This window comes from Euwallacea similis, chromosome 2 (assembly GCF_039881205.1).
Source record: "Euwallacea similis isolate ESF13 chromosome 2, ESF131.1, whole genome shotgun sequence".
In the NCBI taxonomy this organism is placed as follows: domain Eukaryota; kingdom Metazoa; phylum Arthropoda; class Insecta; order Coleoptera; family Curculionidae; genus Euwallacea; species Euwallacea similis.
In genome coordinates this window covers 4,531,566-4,549,082 of record NC_089610.1, presented here as the reverse complement: position 1 = coordinate 4,549,082, position 17,517 = coordinate 4,531,566, and the positions used below count along the sequence as shown (strand labels likewise).

General features: G+C 38.3%; 1 protein-coding gene across 2 annotated transcripts in view; it reads left to right on the top strand.

Annotated features, from left to right (window-relative positions):
• Positions 1–17,517, top strand: part of LOC136416220 (1-phosphatidylinositol 4,5-bisphosphate phosphodiesterase epsilon-1-like) — a 76,907-nt gene that overhangs the window by 27,918 nt on the left and 31,472 nt on the right. For both annotated transcript variants that reach the window (XM_066401310.1, XM_066401302.1), the window contains exon 2: positions 14,866–15,053. In XM_066401310.1, coding sequence (XP_066257407.1) covers positions 14,969–15,053 — 85 coding nt within the window. In that variant the 5' untranslated portion in view covers positions 14,866–14,968. The remainder of the gene's footprint in view (positions 1–14,865; positions 15,054–17,517) is intronic.

The window sequence follows — 17,517 nt, the reverse complement described above, 5'->3', positions numbered from 1 at the left end:
GAATAAAATTCAATTTGCGTTCTATCAGTTATTTCCATCGCTTATTGCAATCGGTAATTTATATTTGAACTTCAAATTGTATTAAACTGAAAACATCAGTACTACAGGGTGGTCAAGTCTGGCGCGGAGATCTTGTCAGAGGTAGCGGTAAAAGATGCAGGTTTACATGAAAAAAAAACGTGCTAATACTCCAGAATTCCTTTGTTGGCAGTTTCGTTCGATTTTTCATATACCTAAATGATTTTTTACATGGAAAACGGCTCTTTGAGCGACAAAATACGTTTTTAAAAAATAGTATTTTTTTGTTAAGAGTTGATGGATTATTAAAAAAAAAATATTAACATGAGAAGAAGTCAGTGGCGTACTAATGTTTTCACTAAAAATATGTCATCGAATGGACGCACGGACACCACTGACGTAATTGGAAATGTTCTTGTTACTCCAGAAAGTGCACGTTGATCCTGCCATGGCGTGTCACAAATGTGGCGTCGATATTTCAGAACGTTTTTGGAATATTTAAGAAGATATTTGAACAATGAGGAATTGAACACTCTGTATCTCGGGAGCGAAACGTTTTCGGACCTATGTTTGTACGAACATTTTTTCACAAAAATACCTCAGCAATCGCCCCTTAGAATCTCTTGCGCTTATCCGGAAACACCCAGTAGGTGGTTGTTGATCGAGCTGGAGATCTTCTTCTTGTAGTTACACAACAGATCATTCAATATACATTGGGGCGACAGTCTCCCGATGAATTATCGCTGCTGATAACGCTGAGCTGCATTCTGGAATTTTAAAACGACTCATGGCGCATGGAGCATAAAGAGCTGTGATTCATGGTTTTGCAAGCACGATTCATATTAGATGTGTGCCATTTCGACCTCGTTCCTCGGATGCGTCTTGCTGCACAAACGCGAGAGTATAGCTTATTTTCTAGGTACATCTTCATGATTTGGTTCGAGGAATTTCTAAATAATAACTTTTGGGGAGTCGAGAGGAGCAGGACTTTGATCCTGGAGTTTTCAAGTGGGGAGGAAAGGGGCTAACCGAGGTCGCCAAATTGTGTTTTGGTCGGTCCACTTTTTTAACGCGTTTTAGCGTTACTAAGAGTTTTGTTGGTGTTGTTCCAATTAAATCCATTGGATTCATCCGATTTTCTTATACAGATTTAAAAGAAACCTGACGGGCTCAAATAGTAATAAATTATCGGATTTATCTTCGTTTCCCAATCTAGCTGTCTGGATTAAAATACTGTCCATTGCGTGCTCAGGTGAAAAGAAGTTAAGTGTAATTACTGAATCCCGTGAGAGATAAATATAGACCTGCCGGGAATCACCTTTCTAAAAACATCAATCAAAATATTTACTCGCTTAATGTACTGTGTTTGTATACTCATTAAGATAGCAAAATCAGGATTTCTGCAAACCAAATGTTCGCTCAATTACAATGTATTTACAGCATTTCATGATAAACAGGAAATAGTTGTGTGAGTAAACTTTTTCCTGAAATCGGCTCTGAGAGCGTAGACAAGAATATCCTTTAATATGCGTCCCAGCAGCCTAATGTATTCATTGCAGGATTTATGATCCCAGGACGTTATTTTCTCTTATACCCATAGCATATTATTGCTATATAACGTCGACCAAACATATATTGTTGGAACATGTTTTGTTAATCTAGATAGGTAGAGATGTACTCCCAGGATTTGGTTCATATACATCGGCCTGTCAGCCGGCGGAGATAGTGATAAATTACAGTCTCATGCAAATATGTGATATCGACTGAAATGTGACCTACTTTACCATGAATGAAATATTGTAAGGGTTAACCATGTATGGCTCAGTTCTTGCCAATATGTGAACGCTCTGCTCTTCTTAAGCCACGAAATTCTAAACTGGCACTTAGCGTTGACCTCAATAATAGCGTGTCCGTCTAAGGCCCAATATTTCCTCAAGGTATACAAGGGAATACACTGTCCTTAAGTACAAAATATATTGGGGCAGCTCGTGTTCGAGCAGCAATCCACACTTCGGACATGTTTCTCCGATAATGGCAGTGCAGTGGGGCAAAATGATCGCACCGCCTGAGGAACTGAGATTTAGGGCACCTATTAAGATCGAAGTGGTCATTTCGGTGAGATTGTTCATTAGTCTGAAGAGTTATTTCAAATTCGCCGTGATTTAATTGAAGGCGCATATTTCAAATCAGATCTATCCCCCATGGGGATGCCTTAACAGGACATGGTGGTTTGTCGAGTATTAAAAATTTGTTGTCGTTTCGTGCTGACATCACTCTCAACAAGCTGGTGTTCCCATTCAAGGGTAAGATTCGGCAAAACCTAATATATCTTCTGATGTCGTTTCTACAGCTGTGTTTTACTGAACTTTCGCAATTTTACGACAAAGTTATAGCTGTACATCGTTAATACGGGATGTAAATAGTTACAAAATCCAGGCATAAATCTGTAATACTCTTTTTAAGAGGGATTTTTCTGTGTCGATCTTGTCTCAGTTCAATGTGGCTAACTCTAAATATTCCTTCCTTGTGTTAAGCTTCTACGTCTCATGCAGAAACCTTCTCTTCTTTGAGTGTTTCCTTTTGAGTCCGCAACTTCCTTAATAACAAACAAAACAGGCAAATAGCTTCTGGTCTTCAATTGCATTGTTCTATAACATTTCTCCTTCTAAATATTATAACTTGTCTAAAATTAATACCATTACCGTTGTTTGATATTGAACCTTTCATTCCGTTACTCAATTAACCGGATTGCGTCAGATGTTCAGATTCCAAAACATCATCTCGCTGAATGACAAATTGAATTTTCTAGTTTCGTCCGTCCATTTGCTGGGCCGAAAATACCATTGCCGATATTTGTTGATGTATGATTTTTGGAAACGAAAACCCATACTATTTACGTAATTGGAACTAACATATGGGAGCGTAAACCTACCTGGGCTGAGTTTTTATTGCTCCCCACGCTTATATTGCTAATGCGTGCATGATGATAATCATTTGGCACCTAAAAGCTACACTCCCTGACAAAATTATATGCCACCCCAATTTTTTACAATAATTGTTAATTGTAGTAGACAAGATTTTTTCGAATTATTTTAGGTTTTACAACATTGCAAATAATAAACAAAAAACAACTTTTTTAATAACACAAATTTATTTATAGTTTAAACACGAAAATAAAATTCCAAGGCGACAAAAACACAGGCCATCCTTTCTACATCTGCTGATTACCTCTATAGTTTTTCTATTTAGTGGTGTGTTGAACTCTCGTTGTTTTCTAAGATTTCCACTAATCGGTTTGAAAGCGATTTAAAAAGTTTTTGTATATATTCTTATTGAATATTTACCCATTTTTCTATGATGTAAGTCTTAAGTTTTTCTGTGGAATTGATCTTTTTTCCTTGAGCATAAACTGCTTGACAAAGTTCTCCCCAACAATTCTCGATAATGTTGAGATCCGGTACTCGGGCTGGCCAGGGTAATACTAAAATATTTTTGGCTTCAGAATTTTTTTTACTATTTGCGCTCTGTGAACAGATGCATTGTCTTGATGAAAGATGAACCTCCCTCTTGTTAGCTCTTCTCCTCTTTCAAGGATCGGTTCTTAAATAACTTCTATATATTTTTTGCGTTCATTTTTGGCGAACAAAATTTTAATTCACTCTGTCCGTAGTACTCTATTCCAGGCCAAACCATGATACCTCCTCCCTCTAGTTGACGTTTGCTTAAAAACATTTTTTCCTTAGACAAATCATGAAAATAATATCGATATCCATCAGGACTATTCAAATAACGTTTTTCATCACTGAAAATAAATTGTCTCCATTTCTTTTTCCATGAGACATGTTCAATTACGAATCGCTTTCTGTTGGCTTTGTGGGCTTTTGAAAGAGGAGCTTTTGTCTTCAGTTTTAATCGTTTTAAATTTCTGGCTTTTTGCAAAATGTGTTGGACATTACTGATGTTCGTTTGTACCTCGGATTGTTCATAAATTTCCTTTGCAGTGCTTGCAGAGTTGGATGCTTGCCGTAGAGTTGTTCTCCTTTCTTAGACAGTTATTGCCACGGGTCTACCTGTGCTCTTCTTTCGCCATAATCATCGCCCAACTTAATAAAATCACTTATGACGTGGTTACTTCGATTTAAAATTCGAGCAATTTTTGAAATTATCCAATTTTTTTCGTGTAAAGTTTCAATAGCCTTCTTCTCACTGTTCGAAAAATCTTTTCCTCTTGGTATTGTTTAATTAAATTTAATTGCATTAAATAATAACAGAATGGATTTAATGTCTGAAAACTAAATTATTACTTCGTTTTGAACAAGGTTAAGATTAAAAACAGACCATGGCCGATGTTTTTGCCGCCTTGGAATTTCATTTTATTTTCGTATTTGAACCAGAAATAAATTTGTGTTATCAAAAAGTTGCTTTTTGTTTATTATTTGCACTGTTGTAAAACCTAAAATAATTCGAAAAGGTCTTGTCTACTACAATTAACAATTATTGTAAAAAATTGGGGTGGCATATAATTTTGTCAGGGAGTGTATATTTACACGGAACGAATTCAGCGTTCCTCTTCAGCGTTTAGGTTGACTTTCATTAGATTATTGGAAATTTACCCAGCTCAGAGTGTTTCCAGAAACTACAAGAACAAATTTTAAAAATCCGAGTGTTACTTGATTCAGTTCTGAACAGGAAATATGTTCCGCTTCAACGGTTTAAGGGGAAACTAAGACGTATTTCAAGAAAGCATAGAAAAACCCCGTACATTCTTGTTAATTTCTAGCCCCTGTATATGCTATAAAATTTCAATGGAAACATGAGCCTTGACTCCTGTAGTAGTGAATACTGAATATTTAAGCAGTAAAAGCTATTTATAAACAAAACTGGATTCTGTCCTCCAGGACATTCTACAACAGTTTCTTTGATATAAGTAATATAGGATCTACCATAAAAGGGCGCCTTACATCTGGCGACAATCAGATTTAACTTCATGTAGTGAGCTCCGTAACACTTCTCACGATAACACTCAGTAACGTTTACAACACCGAAAACATTGCAGTGATGTGAGGAAATCAGGACACGCCAACACTGCTCAACCGTGATAATGATTGACTGATCTGTATTAGCCCCATATGTTCCTTTGGCCGAATATCTAATTATTGCTGGGACTGAAGTTCTGAGAGAGATGAACATTAACTAAATCGATTGTTATTTAACGGCTAAATTTGAAGGCTCTTGGGTTATCAATCACCATCAATACCTATGTCCAAATGGGGCATATTCATGATTGCTGTATATGTAATATTTCCACCATATTCTCCAGAACATTTCTGCTCTCCTTTCCGAGTTTTTCCTTTTTTTTTCGGAATTCTAACTGAAGCGAATAGAGGCATGGTCGTCTCAAATGCAGCCGAAAAAAGCACAGAGAAATGGGCTTTTGAGTATGGAAGAAAGAGCTGTCGCTGGTTGTACACTGTTCTCCAACTACTAAAATATAGAAATACCTCTGATAGGAAATTCGAGGAATTGAAATTGTATGTGTAATCTTTATTTGCTCACAAATCGCGTACTTATGGATCACCTTCATGCATTCCCTCAGCTGCACCTTCTGTTTTCAAATTTCCCGGAAATCTTAGGGCGGCTTCTGTTCCGAGAAGCGAAGATTCTATGCCGATAAAGAAACGTGAAGGCTGTATCAAGCTCGTAAAAATAACTATTAATAGTTACGTGGGGCACAAGAAAAATATTTAACTACATCAGTGAGTCTTCGATATCAATGAGTTATATTTTCGTAATGGATGCAAGCGAAACTCTAATAAAATGTTCTAGGTCCCCTCGATGAGGGCTGATTTTTGGATTCAATTTGTCACCCAGAGGATGTTTCGTTATGTCTTTGTAAACTCTACTCCTAAGTCTCTCTATATTTAGCATATCCGGCTAAATTAGGGTCACACTCATTGCATTAGCAATCAGTCTAATTGCCTCACAAATAACGGAGGGGTTGACGAAATCCGAATTTTCGACTTGAATAATTAAACTCCCACGCGAATAGGTAGGCCCTAATCCAGGGTGAAGAATTTTATTACAAATAAACGAGCAATGGCGTGGAACGTATTAAAATCATTGTGGGTTACGCCTAATAAATTTAACAGGTGTAGACGTAGTTAGTGGTTTGAGCTTTTCCACATGAAGGTGCTCTGTAATAAGTTCGAGTCAGAACTGCCTAAAACAGCAGGAAATTTAGCAAACTATTAGCTATCTGCTGCCTGTGCGACATGATAGTGTGTAATTACCTCCTAATTTGGTTTCCAGGTGTGGGATATCAATCACTTAGCCTACACTTTCGGAGTAAATTTGGCTTTTCAATTTATAAGCTAAAGATCTTCCTTCAGCCACACACAATAAAAGTTTGGTCATTAGTCGTCAAGCAAGTACGAACTTTTTGAAATAAATTACCATTTTAAATGTCAAATTACCGCGCTTTAAAGCTTTGATGGCAGAAACAGTTAAAGCCTGTACGTGTCAATTGAGTTCTCGTTAGTGAAAACCTCAAATCTCCCGTGCATTACTAACGTATCGTTTGAAGCGTTAAATCAAGTGAATTGGCTTATCAAGTGCCTGATTTGACGTCAGTTGCTTATTCTCCCCTGCACAACTCGGCGTATTAATTTCTAATTACAATTCGCGAACAAAATTCCCGAACATTAGACAAATTTAAACGCGAAAGCGAATTACTGTTGTCAGAGCTTGGAACATCAGTTTAGAAAGATTATACGTGAATATTTCCCTCCTATTTTAAACTGTCAATTTGAGCGATGCAATATCGAAAAACTACCATGCTTATTGCACACTGTTAATTTTATTGAACAGCGATGATCACGTTGAACGATTGCACCGCGTCCATCCTCTGCAGGTTTTTATATTATTGAACCATTCAACAAAAAAGTGATGTCGACATTTTTCATCCACACAGTGCTTTTCATTTTTAACGGGAACAGGATTTTACGGTGCGTATTCTCTTGGGCATTTTACTCCTAACGAGTGGTGTGCGACGTCTAAATTTGGCAGCGAGCACGTCGCTCCGAACAGAATTGAACGTCTCAACCTTTATTCGGATGTTACCAGTAAATTTTACTCGTTCGGGGTAAGACGCTAAGAGTGAGTACGCATCTCGAAGGTTGCGGTGCGTATTCGCCCGAGCAATTTACTCCAAACGGAACAAACGCTCGGGGTGCGCACTCTTTAAATTTGATACTAACACTTCTCTGAACAGGACTGAACGCGCCGAATTGTGTACGAACGTTGTGACCGTACTTGTTCAAAGCGATTTATATGTTCCTTGGGGCGCAGTGAGTACAGGTGTTCGATGCGTTTGTAGTTAAATCAAAATGTATCATGCCCATTCATATCATGCAACAACGCAGGTTTTTACGTCGAATAATCAGGATCCACATTTTTCATATTTATAGGGCCCGCCAGGCACATGAAACAATATTTAAAAAAAATCGATGTTGAACTTGGAGTAAATTTTGCCTGTCCCTCTAATTTCCCCCGTGTGTGCATTGGGCCATAAGGAAGCCTTAATCTTTGTTTTTCATTTTATTGCGCAAATATAGCCAATGATAATTAAGGGAGCTTTAAATGAGTGCAGAGGAGAAATTGGACTTTTTAATTTGAAAATTTGTATTTTTGGTTCGGTCTTAAGAGCGTTCAGCTTGATTATTAAAAGCGTCATTTTGTGGTACAGGCGTTAGAAGAGTCCCCATGTATTTCTGAACGGGGAGTGAGATATCCTCTAATGTACTGCGGTCCGTGGAACATCCCCCATAATAGCTGCTGCCTGCTATTTATGACTACAAATATACATTTGCTTAGAGTTTTAGCCATTACCTGTTGGAGTTACGTAATCTACGAAATTGCACTTGCGCTTCAAAATAATCTGAAAATTTTTCCCTACATCTTGTTGATAAACACACAACATTATTTGCATGTTTTCATATTGTTTTAAAAGCCACATAATGAAAGTAAACACAGTTTTTAGGCCATACACACATTACGTCTCGCACTTCATACCACCACATTTTGCGTTATGTGCGGTAGAAATTATTACCGCACATTTGCGGTGAAGTGCTACTTCCAGCTCGCAAATGCTGGTAGGAAATATTTATTTACCTAACAAGTGCGATAAGTGACACTGGATCTCAACTGCTGATTGCAGTTGGCTCAACAATCTGAGGCAAAAATCGGTCAGCAATCCGTTACGTTACGGGCCCTTTCGTACATGTTGGGTAAAATATTTTTCCTACGAGTGCATGTGTTTTAACTTTATTGAATTCCACAGGTTCACGTTAGTTCAGGTTATATTGTGAAGGGACGTGTTGTGAAAATCCTGGGATATAGAGCATGGAATTTTATTTGAAGAAACCTATACCTGAAAAAATTGATAACCAGTAAAGGACTATTCATAGTATATCGGTCAGGTCATGACCTGGTCAAAGTTAGGTCAAATATTGTAACATTCATTTTACATTAGTTGATCGTATTCCCTAATGTTGATGAACAACACAAAGTGAGCGTTTGACCTGGCCGTGACCAGACGTGGCCTGGCCGATAACATGAATTTCGTGAAGTAGAGAGAATTTCCTCCCGTAAGTACTTATCCCTGACTATGCACTTCAGTGTTAACTCAAAGAAAGAAATTTTCCTGAGCATATTTAGCATTCGACAAAGAAGAAATGGAGCTATTTCCAGAATAAATGGCGCCCAGTTTCAGTGCCTCTTGAAAAATATGAGTTTCATAATGCGAAACTAAAGCAGGTTTGAGATAAATAGGGCGTGAAAAATTGAGCAAATAATTCCGGCATCGCCCTTCCTTAAGCCGAGCGCAATTTTCGTCGGTGCAAGATACATCTCATTTGAAAACCTTTGAGATATATGAACAAATATGTGTCAGAACGTTTTTTTATTGCGAGCTTCATATATTCGGCTTTAGTCTGCGAACCGCAGAACCTCGGGCTTCGTATAAATTATTGGCATAATAATAAATTTGATTCAAGCAAATCGGCACAAGAATAAATACCAGTCAATTTTAATGCAGGTCTTTGTTAATGCAGAAATTTTGTATATCATTAGCATAACATTAATTTTCATTTTGTTCCATTCGCAAGCTGAATGCTTAATGGTAATTGTTGGAGTAAACTAGTAATAAATAAGTGCGTTATACTGATAAAATAGAGTTCAAAGATTGCCTTTCAGCGTGCTCCCACTCCCTCACATCTCACATATGTACCTCGGCTTCAAGAGGTACAATGGGCCTAATTCCATTAGACCACACAATTGAAAACCGATTTGTGGTCACATTGGTCGTCCAATCAATTAAAAGCTCTATTGATGAGCTCTTCACTCAAAAACACGTTCTGTTTATCGACGCATATATTATTTGATAATATGTACGTAGTTCGGACGCAATTAAGCAACGAGGTAATTGGCAAATAATCGTTCCTAACATAAATTGTTAAAAAAATGGAAGAAGCGCATGTCGCGCAAGAACTGACCGCATTGTAATTAGCAGGAAATTACGCTCGCTAATCAATGTTCTAGATGCCATCGGATGGTCAGCAGAACGAAATGCTAGGAATATTGCGGGGAAAATCATTTCCATGCAAAGCAAGGAGCAGATAAACAATGCGACTTAATTTCATTGCTCCAATCGACAATGTCACATAATTAGGCAGGTTAACAGTGATTTTTCGATACTAAGGTCGGCTGCAGGGCCGGCCTTAGCAAGTCCGGCTTCCTGGGCGAAATTTTTAATCCCTCCCCAAGAAAAACCACCGAAAAAGTGCGCCACTCTTCCTGGACTACACCCAACTTCGCTCCCCTATAAGGCCGGTACCGCCTGGTTAGCTACGTGCGTAGAACCAGGTTCGCTGAACCTTTAACGCGGCTTTAAAATTTTTATAAAAGGGTGTGGTTCGCGTGATGATGATCATTCTATTAAATTCTATCCGGATTTCCTGCGCACCTCTTTAAAAGTTTTTGACCTAAAAATGGCTAAACATGACGGTTGCAATGCAGGCCGATGGGGCAACGGGGATTAAGTCCAACTGGATGGATGCCGTGGGATTGCCGATTGTAATCCGATTAATTGGGGCGATCAAAAATTATTTTTATCTCATTCCGTTTGACGAGCAAAAGTTGAAAAAGAAATTTGTCGAGTGCCAAAACCAAACCGACGAATTTCTTTCAGATGGCATGGAGCACAAAAGAAGTGCGGCGAATTACAAACGATGCCATCAACCACATTACACACAAAATAACGAAATTTCATATTAATCTGGATTATCCGTAGATTGGGCTAATATTTGATGGATTTGTCAATTTGGTTATTATTGGAACAGCATAAAGACAAAGTTTCCAATCAACTCGTCAACATGACACAAAGAGGCCATTCCATTCCAATCTCTGCACAAGCCATTATTGATAACATTGAATTCGTATTTGCTGAATCCCTTCCTTGGTGACGGGCTAAAAACAAATTTATGATTTAAATTTTACGGCGCCTCCCCCCGGGTTTAGATGTCTCCTCAAATAACACAATAACACAGCAAGAGACCCAACAAATGATGTGAAAACACCCTGCAGCGAGATCAAGAAAGTTCGTCGAGATTTCCATTCTGAAAAATTAAACCGATTTTTTTCCTCCAGGGCATCTTAGAAATTCCTTAAGTACATTGAACGTGAAATTAGACTAAACATAACAATTAAGCTCGACTGTATGAAGTAAATATTTAAACTGAGAGTCAAACTTCCGCTTATTTATTATACAAGGAGCCAAACAAACAGATTTCAATTATTTAAGAAAGGGGCTTTAAATAATTATTTTCAAGCAGTGCAAAGCAACTTTATTAATAATATAAAGAACATCTCTGTACGGGTTGCTGATATGGTTGTAACATGGCTAATCGGGGATGTTGCTCCGTGCGCCAGCAAGCCAAAGCAGGACCCGTATACTTTGTATTCTCTTCGGGAAATCCCAACAAATTAAGGGGTAAAAAGTTATAACAGGGGTTTGAGTAACAAATTGACTCCGTGGAAGAAAAGAAGTGAGTAACAGCTTTTTCATGCTACATTTGGTATCGCTTATGGCACTTTAAATTCCGTTAATAAAAGAGCTCGAGCTGATTAGATTACGGGCGGCCCTTTTGCCGCGGCAAAATAATAATAGTGCCAGCTTTTCCCTTTTATTAAAAAAGAGAAAAACCTCCCGCGGGTGCTTTCTTGGCCGCGGGTTTCGAGGTGAGCTTCATAATAAAAACATAAGCAATTTGGGTCTTGTCGTATGTACGCATTTTATCGCCCCCCGTAAAAATGACACTCGTCATTCTTATTTTTTTCCGACCTCATTCAGCACCTACAATGCAATATTTCTCTACATTATTCGCCTGGAAGTTGCAAGCTGGGGAGAGCACCTGAAATTACTCATGCTTTTATTATGATCTCCGTGCGAATTAACCAGGCCCTGGAGTGTTGTTTAGAAACTTCTTCTTCCGTCTTGATAAAGCAAAACGTGCCCTGGCATTTATATTAATAGACCAAAAAAACCACGGAATTTAATCAGAATTCCGGAATAGATCTGTTATGGTAAATGCAGCGTTTAGTTCGGACAAAGAAGTCGTTTGAAGGGCGAGGGTCTGTGGCGTTCGCCGCTGCAGTTGTGAGCTTCTACTTATTTGCTCGTCATCGGATTGTCTCAGGCGCTAATCTTTTGAATCAAGCCTCGAAGCAGCCGCTCATGAATTTTTCACGCTAAAAGGAAAACTATGTCACGTACTGGGGTTTTTAACATAATGTGTACTTCACGTCAAATCTCGCTCTATGTAAAAACACAAACACACATGCAGATGATACACACCAGAAGCGGGGCGTAACCACTAGAGCGCGACGAATTTTTACTTAAAGCGCCAGAAGCCGCCTACATGTTTTCTGCTAATGATGATTCTGGAAAGGATAAAACTGAAATGGAATAGGAGATATGCAGCGTTGATGGAACGTCCCTTTAATGTGCGCCGTTTATATTTATACCAGAGCGACAATTCGATTCATCTTCCGCTGAACAGTCTTTCCTGTAAAATACCACATGCATCAAGCTCTAAATATGTCCAACCTCAGCCCACAGGAATCGAACCAGGTGTCCATGGGATATTCCTGATTTAGAGTAGCATAAAATAATATATGACCCAAAAGAACGTAATGTCCTGTATAGAGCTACCGACGATTTTAACATTTTATTGTATTTAGGGGGTCTTAAAGAAAATAGGTGTGCGAAATTTCAAAAATTCAACTGAAGGCACACGTAAGAAAAACGCAAAATATGAGAACAAATGTGAAACTTTGCCACCCTGTATATCGCAGATGCTGCGTTTTTGACCATAGCTCTATTAGCATTTTTAAAATTATTTTGCGGAATGCCGTCGCCCCCTTGCACATCTCCACGATGACATGTTGCACCTTGTATGTAAGGTGTCTCAGAGATATTAGTGCAAATGAGCGTACCGTGCTAGCGGATAGAGAAATAGAGCTATTCCGCTAAGCTTGCGTTACACAAACTTCCTTGTTTTCTTTCATTCTACAAGACGTCAAAACCTTTTTTTAATTCTGTAAATTGGAAATAAATCTTGCAGTTTCTTATTTAGAGTTGAAATTGCTCCTAAGGGAGTTTTTGTAATAAATGGAAGAAACGTTGTATGTAGTTCAAAGGGAGAGTAGTATTCAGCGACCAAGGAGGCTTTAAGTTGGCTAAGATGGGGCTTTAGAGTCTAGCTAGCTTTCTCTTGATGGGCAATTAGTAAATAATTTTTAGCTTAACTATGACCGATTTTAGATGCTCATGCAGGCCAGTATGTTACCGCATGTAGTATTGAGCCTTACCACCAACCACCAGTGCAGCTCATAAGGTATAGTGAGTGCTTCTTCAAATAACGGAATTTTACAGTTTGCCAGTTATTTGAGGAGTCACTCTAAAAAGGGCTTATATCTCATCGTAGGCACCAAAACCTTACTGCTCGTATTTCAATATCGAGTAATTTACTTTCTGCCCTAGGAGCATAACATTTCTCGTAATATCGTGGCAAAGTTAATTGAATCTTGTGGAGTTTTCAATATTACATTACAAATTACACAGTGAATTATTAATACAAGGCCTAGCTAAAAACTCAATTACGAGTAGAGGAACGCAATAATTACCTCTAGCAATAACTAAAATATGTAGAAAATACTTAAGTCCGAAACTCACACATCACAATACTTCATTTTAATGAAATGCCAATTCCACTCTTTACGTACCTCTCCTCTAATGAAATTATCTTCAATTACTTACAGTTACGTGCTTAAAAGTCATTAAGCTGCACGCCAATTAAAAATAGAATTCTGCGTTAGTATTCATAGAGAGGTTCTCTTATAGTATGCTATTCAAGCATAATAGTTTTAATAAAAATCACCAATTCCCGAAAGGTGATACCAAATGAAATGCGATGCTTGTAATCGATAAAGACGTTCCATTCAGCCAACCCTATCTGAAATCTCGCGTGTCCTCTCTCTATAACAATGAGTATGCTTTCCTAGTGTCTGGCAGATCCAGACTATTAACGTTAAGAGCCCTTTGAACCAGGACAAAGACCCTGCAGGTTAAGAACTTCTTTACGAGTTAGTCGAGTTGCTAATATGTGTGCACATGTTCCATTTCCGCCTCGGGCAATTAATCATTTCTTAATCTCGAGAAGTAATTTTGCCATGGATACTCTGACATTTGAAAACACTTTACTGAAGTAAATGAAGAGAAATGACCGATGTCCGGTGGGAGACTTAATTGGTCTCATTTCGGGCAGACGTTAAGAACCAGCTTTCAGCGAGCTCTTCTTTGGGAGGGTTAAAGGGCATTTCTTTCACTAATAGGATTTGTAAAAAGCTGGAAAAGATACACTTATGATTCGACAAAACTTATGGGATAACTTTTAAACGTCTTTATATTGAGCCTGGATAGATAATATTGGGTTTTGTGCTTTCGCTGTTCAATCGTTGGAGCTTAAATTCGTAGTTTAACGATATGCAACTTTGAATTAAGTTTTAAATGACTTTTGGCATGACTAGGCTTGCCTCGTCAATACGTAGCTAACTTTCCTTAACGTTTAAATAAAACTCCAATTTAGCAGTTTCAATTTCGAATTTCGGACTGCCTGGCCAGGTGCAATTAAGTATATTAGATCTGCAAATTACGTGCTTTTCGACATTCAGTTTTCAGGACAGGCAGCGGAAATATCCAAATTTGACAAATTAACGTGGGTAGAAATTCAGGAAAAGTGGAAGGAGATGATGCCCCTAAGAAAATTGAGATGAAGTATTTGACTACAATTTGGAGTAAATCCCGCAAGTAAACTTTACCGAAACGCTCCACGTTCACAGGGTACCAGAAGGTAAACAAAAACTGTTTTTCAGTGATTAATTCCGGTTTACCCTGAAATGTACGGACTTGTCCGAAAGACCGTGCAGTTTTACCAAAAGGTTGCCTCCTGCACGTTATAATTCTGAATGAAATCGTGAGCGCATTCCGCAAAATTTCAAAACTTTTCTGTTTAGTTTCCTTCCTTGTCATTGCGCTAAAAGACAAGAACAATGCTCCCTCAGAAGCGTCACTATTAAAGAGACATCCATTAGCATTTCAGCGCAGAACTTGTATATGAGTTGTTGTGGAATTTGCGTTATTGTCCCCTCGCTTCTCCTTCCATCCTTCCAAGGCCGCTTCCGCACGTGTAATAACTGATGCGAACTAATAGAAACATTTTTTTGTTTCAGGTAGAATTCGACAGAAGCAAAAAAACGGAGCCCTGAAGAGCAGGGGCTCAGGGGCACATGAGCGCGAGCCCCGGAGCAGTTCAGCCCGTCCTCTGCTGGGGAAATGCGTGAGCTAGACTGCCAGCTAAGGAACTTCTTTCAGAGAGACGGTGCCTACATTCATGTTCACTCTCTGTCTCACTTTGACGGTAAGGGAATTAACTATGAACTCAAATAACTTCACGACCGCAAATGCATGAATATTCCATTCGGAGCATTGTCGATGGCCGCATTCTCCACCTCTTTACGACAATAAAATAAATTTATTCCATGTGTGCCCCTCGCTCTTAATATTTATGATATTTCCAACCATCTTTCGCCTCCTGACAGAATTTCAGATAATACCCTGTTGGAGCAGTTGCATATCCCTCAAGAGATTATCTTGACGAGGGAGCTTTATAAAAGCTGAAGGTCTGTGGGGTTTAAACGTTAGAGATAAAGCATTTTTACCGTGGCTCCAGCTCTCGGTATAAGCTCTTTGTTTTATAAGGTTAAGGCTGCGACGACCAGAATTTCATTCAAGACCGGAACGAACTGCTAGTTTAACATAATATTTCATGCCATGGAGCTGTAATGAAATCTAAGGCGATTTGCATTTATTCCAAATAAAGCAGTGTTTAAGTATTTTTATTATTTTCTCAAATGCGACTTCCAAGATTCGAGTCATTTTTTTTTTACCGAGGGGAAAGTTTGATGTGGAAAAATCGGGACTGGCCCCAAAAAAAACATCACCCTATACGTGTAGGCAAAAAATTGCTAGGTTTACTTATGCAGACCCTGATGAGTTGAAATTTGCCGTAACTTGGACTCAGCATCACAGAAACTGTGTGTGAAGTAAAGACAATTGGAATTGAAACTTAACACCTTCGACATTCTAAAGCTTTGAGAAATAGGAATCCAATATACTACCCTTAGATACCTTTATGTTCGGAGAATAATTTGCGGTTGGCGGATTGGTTTCCTTTTTCAGGATACCCTGTGCATTTGATATGCTTACCATTCAAATATCGCGAGGTTTCTCGTCGACTCGACCGTTGACGTCTCTGGGATATTAGTGATCTTCGGGTGCGTTAAAAATCGGTGGGAACGGTAACCCACGGAAAAATCGAAGTTTGATTGAAAGCAGGGTCCGCTCCGTTTTTCCGATGGGGTTTTTTGTAAATATTAAATCCCAGAGCTTTTTAAAAAACGCTTTGTTCTAAAGCTTTTGAAAGGTTCTTTTCTAATGTTTTCGGACATATTATAGTCCCTAAATTCCAGTATCGTATTTATCAAATCCCTTTTTAAAGTAGGATTACTCCTCTCCCTTCAAACAGGATTATTCAATCTCTCGTGGCTGCATGTCCTTTCTAAATAAAATAGGCAAATTTGTCATGTATTATTCGAGAAGTCATCGATGTCAACAGCAGCTTTGTCAAGGATAACTGAAAAGCGGAATATGCCCCATCATATTCTGATGCATGCAGCAATTGTAAGTGGTTTTTCTATTTGGTAATGTACTTTTTATAATCTCTCTAGCAAACGTGCATCTGAAAACCGTTTTTAGATGACATTTATTACATTTTCTATTGCATTCCATGTTATGCAAACATAATCAATCTTCTTGTCATCACTACTAGATTTAAAATTTATCTCTTCATATTTTTCCATGGTTCACTTTCATGATGGGTTGGCTAGAGTGGCACTAATTTAGATTTCCAATTAGATTTCGGATCGAGATGAATGCACTCAAATTAATTGAGAATTAATTAGAGGTAATAAAATCGTCTTTACTCACCGTTATAAATTGGAGAGCGTCTTTGATATGACAGGAAATGGAATTGCTTCGGGATTATCTCAATTAGCCATTAACTGCGCACCTCTTAAATCTCTCTCTAAAGTAATTTTATTTCGTAGATTGAGTTTTGTCATCATAGTTCATGTTACGAAATAATGGGCTTCTCAGCACCGTCCGTATTAAGTTTCGATCATATTTCCCGGTCTAAATACATAGGAAACGACAATTTCCTTTTCCCCATAAACAAGGAATTTGTATTAAAATTAGGAGGCGCTTGTTGCCCTTAATTTGGACCGAATTGAACGAGAAATTACAAGCCCTAGAGAATATTGTGTCGCGGCAACAAGCTGTAGTTCGTATAATGATGCTGAATAATTCATAATGACAGCCTAATTTCAAAACACTCTGCAGGGTCTTGGCTGTTAAAACGCATATTGTGGTCCCAAACCAGGAAAACTGCGTTTTGGTTACATATTAAAATTTCATTTCTAAGTACTCTTAATCTAAGAATTAAGTTTTCTCCATAAATTTACAGTCGCGGATAACTTCCAATGAATTGAGTCCTGAATGTGCCGCTCCAACTGAACATATTTTTGAAAGTATAATTTAATGACGACGATTATCAGGTAAAGAGGCCCTTTGTTCTAGGGAGACTTGTGACGATTCAACCGAAAGTATAGTCTTTATCAGTGTTAGTTTTAAGGTAAATGTTTTTGTTTTTTGCTCAGAAGTCCTGCGTTTGAGCTCTAGAGCTGAACCTTAAATCATCCATGCAACTCGGGTCGGGCATCTATGCAGTTTCGCCAAGAAAAAAAGTCTCTGAACAAAATAGAGAA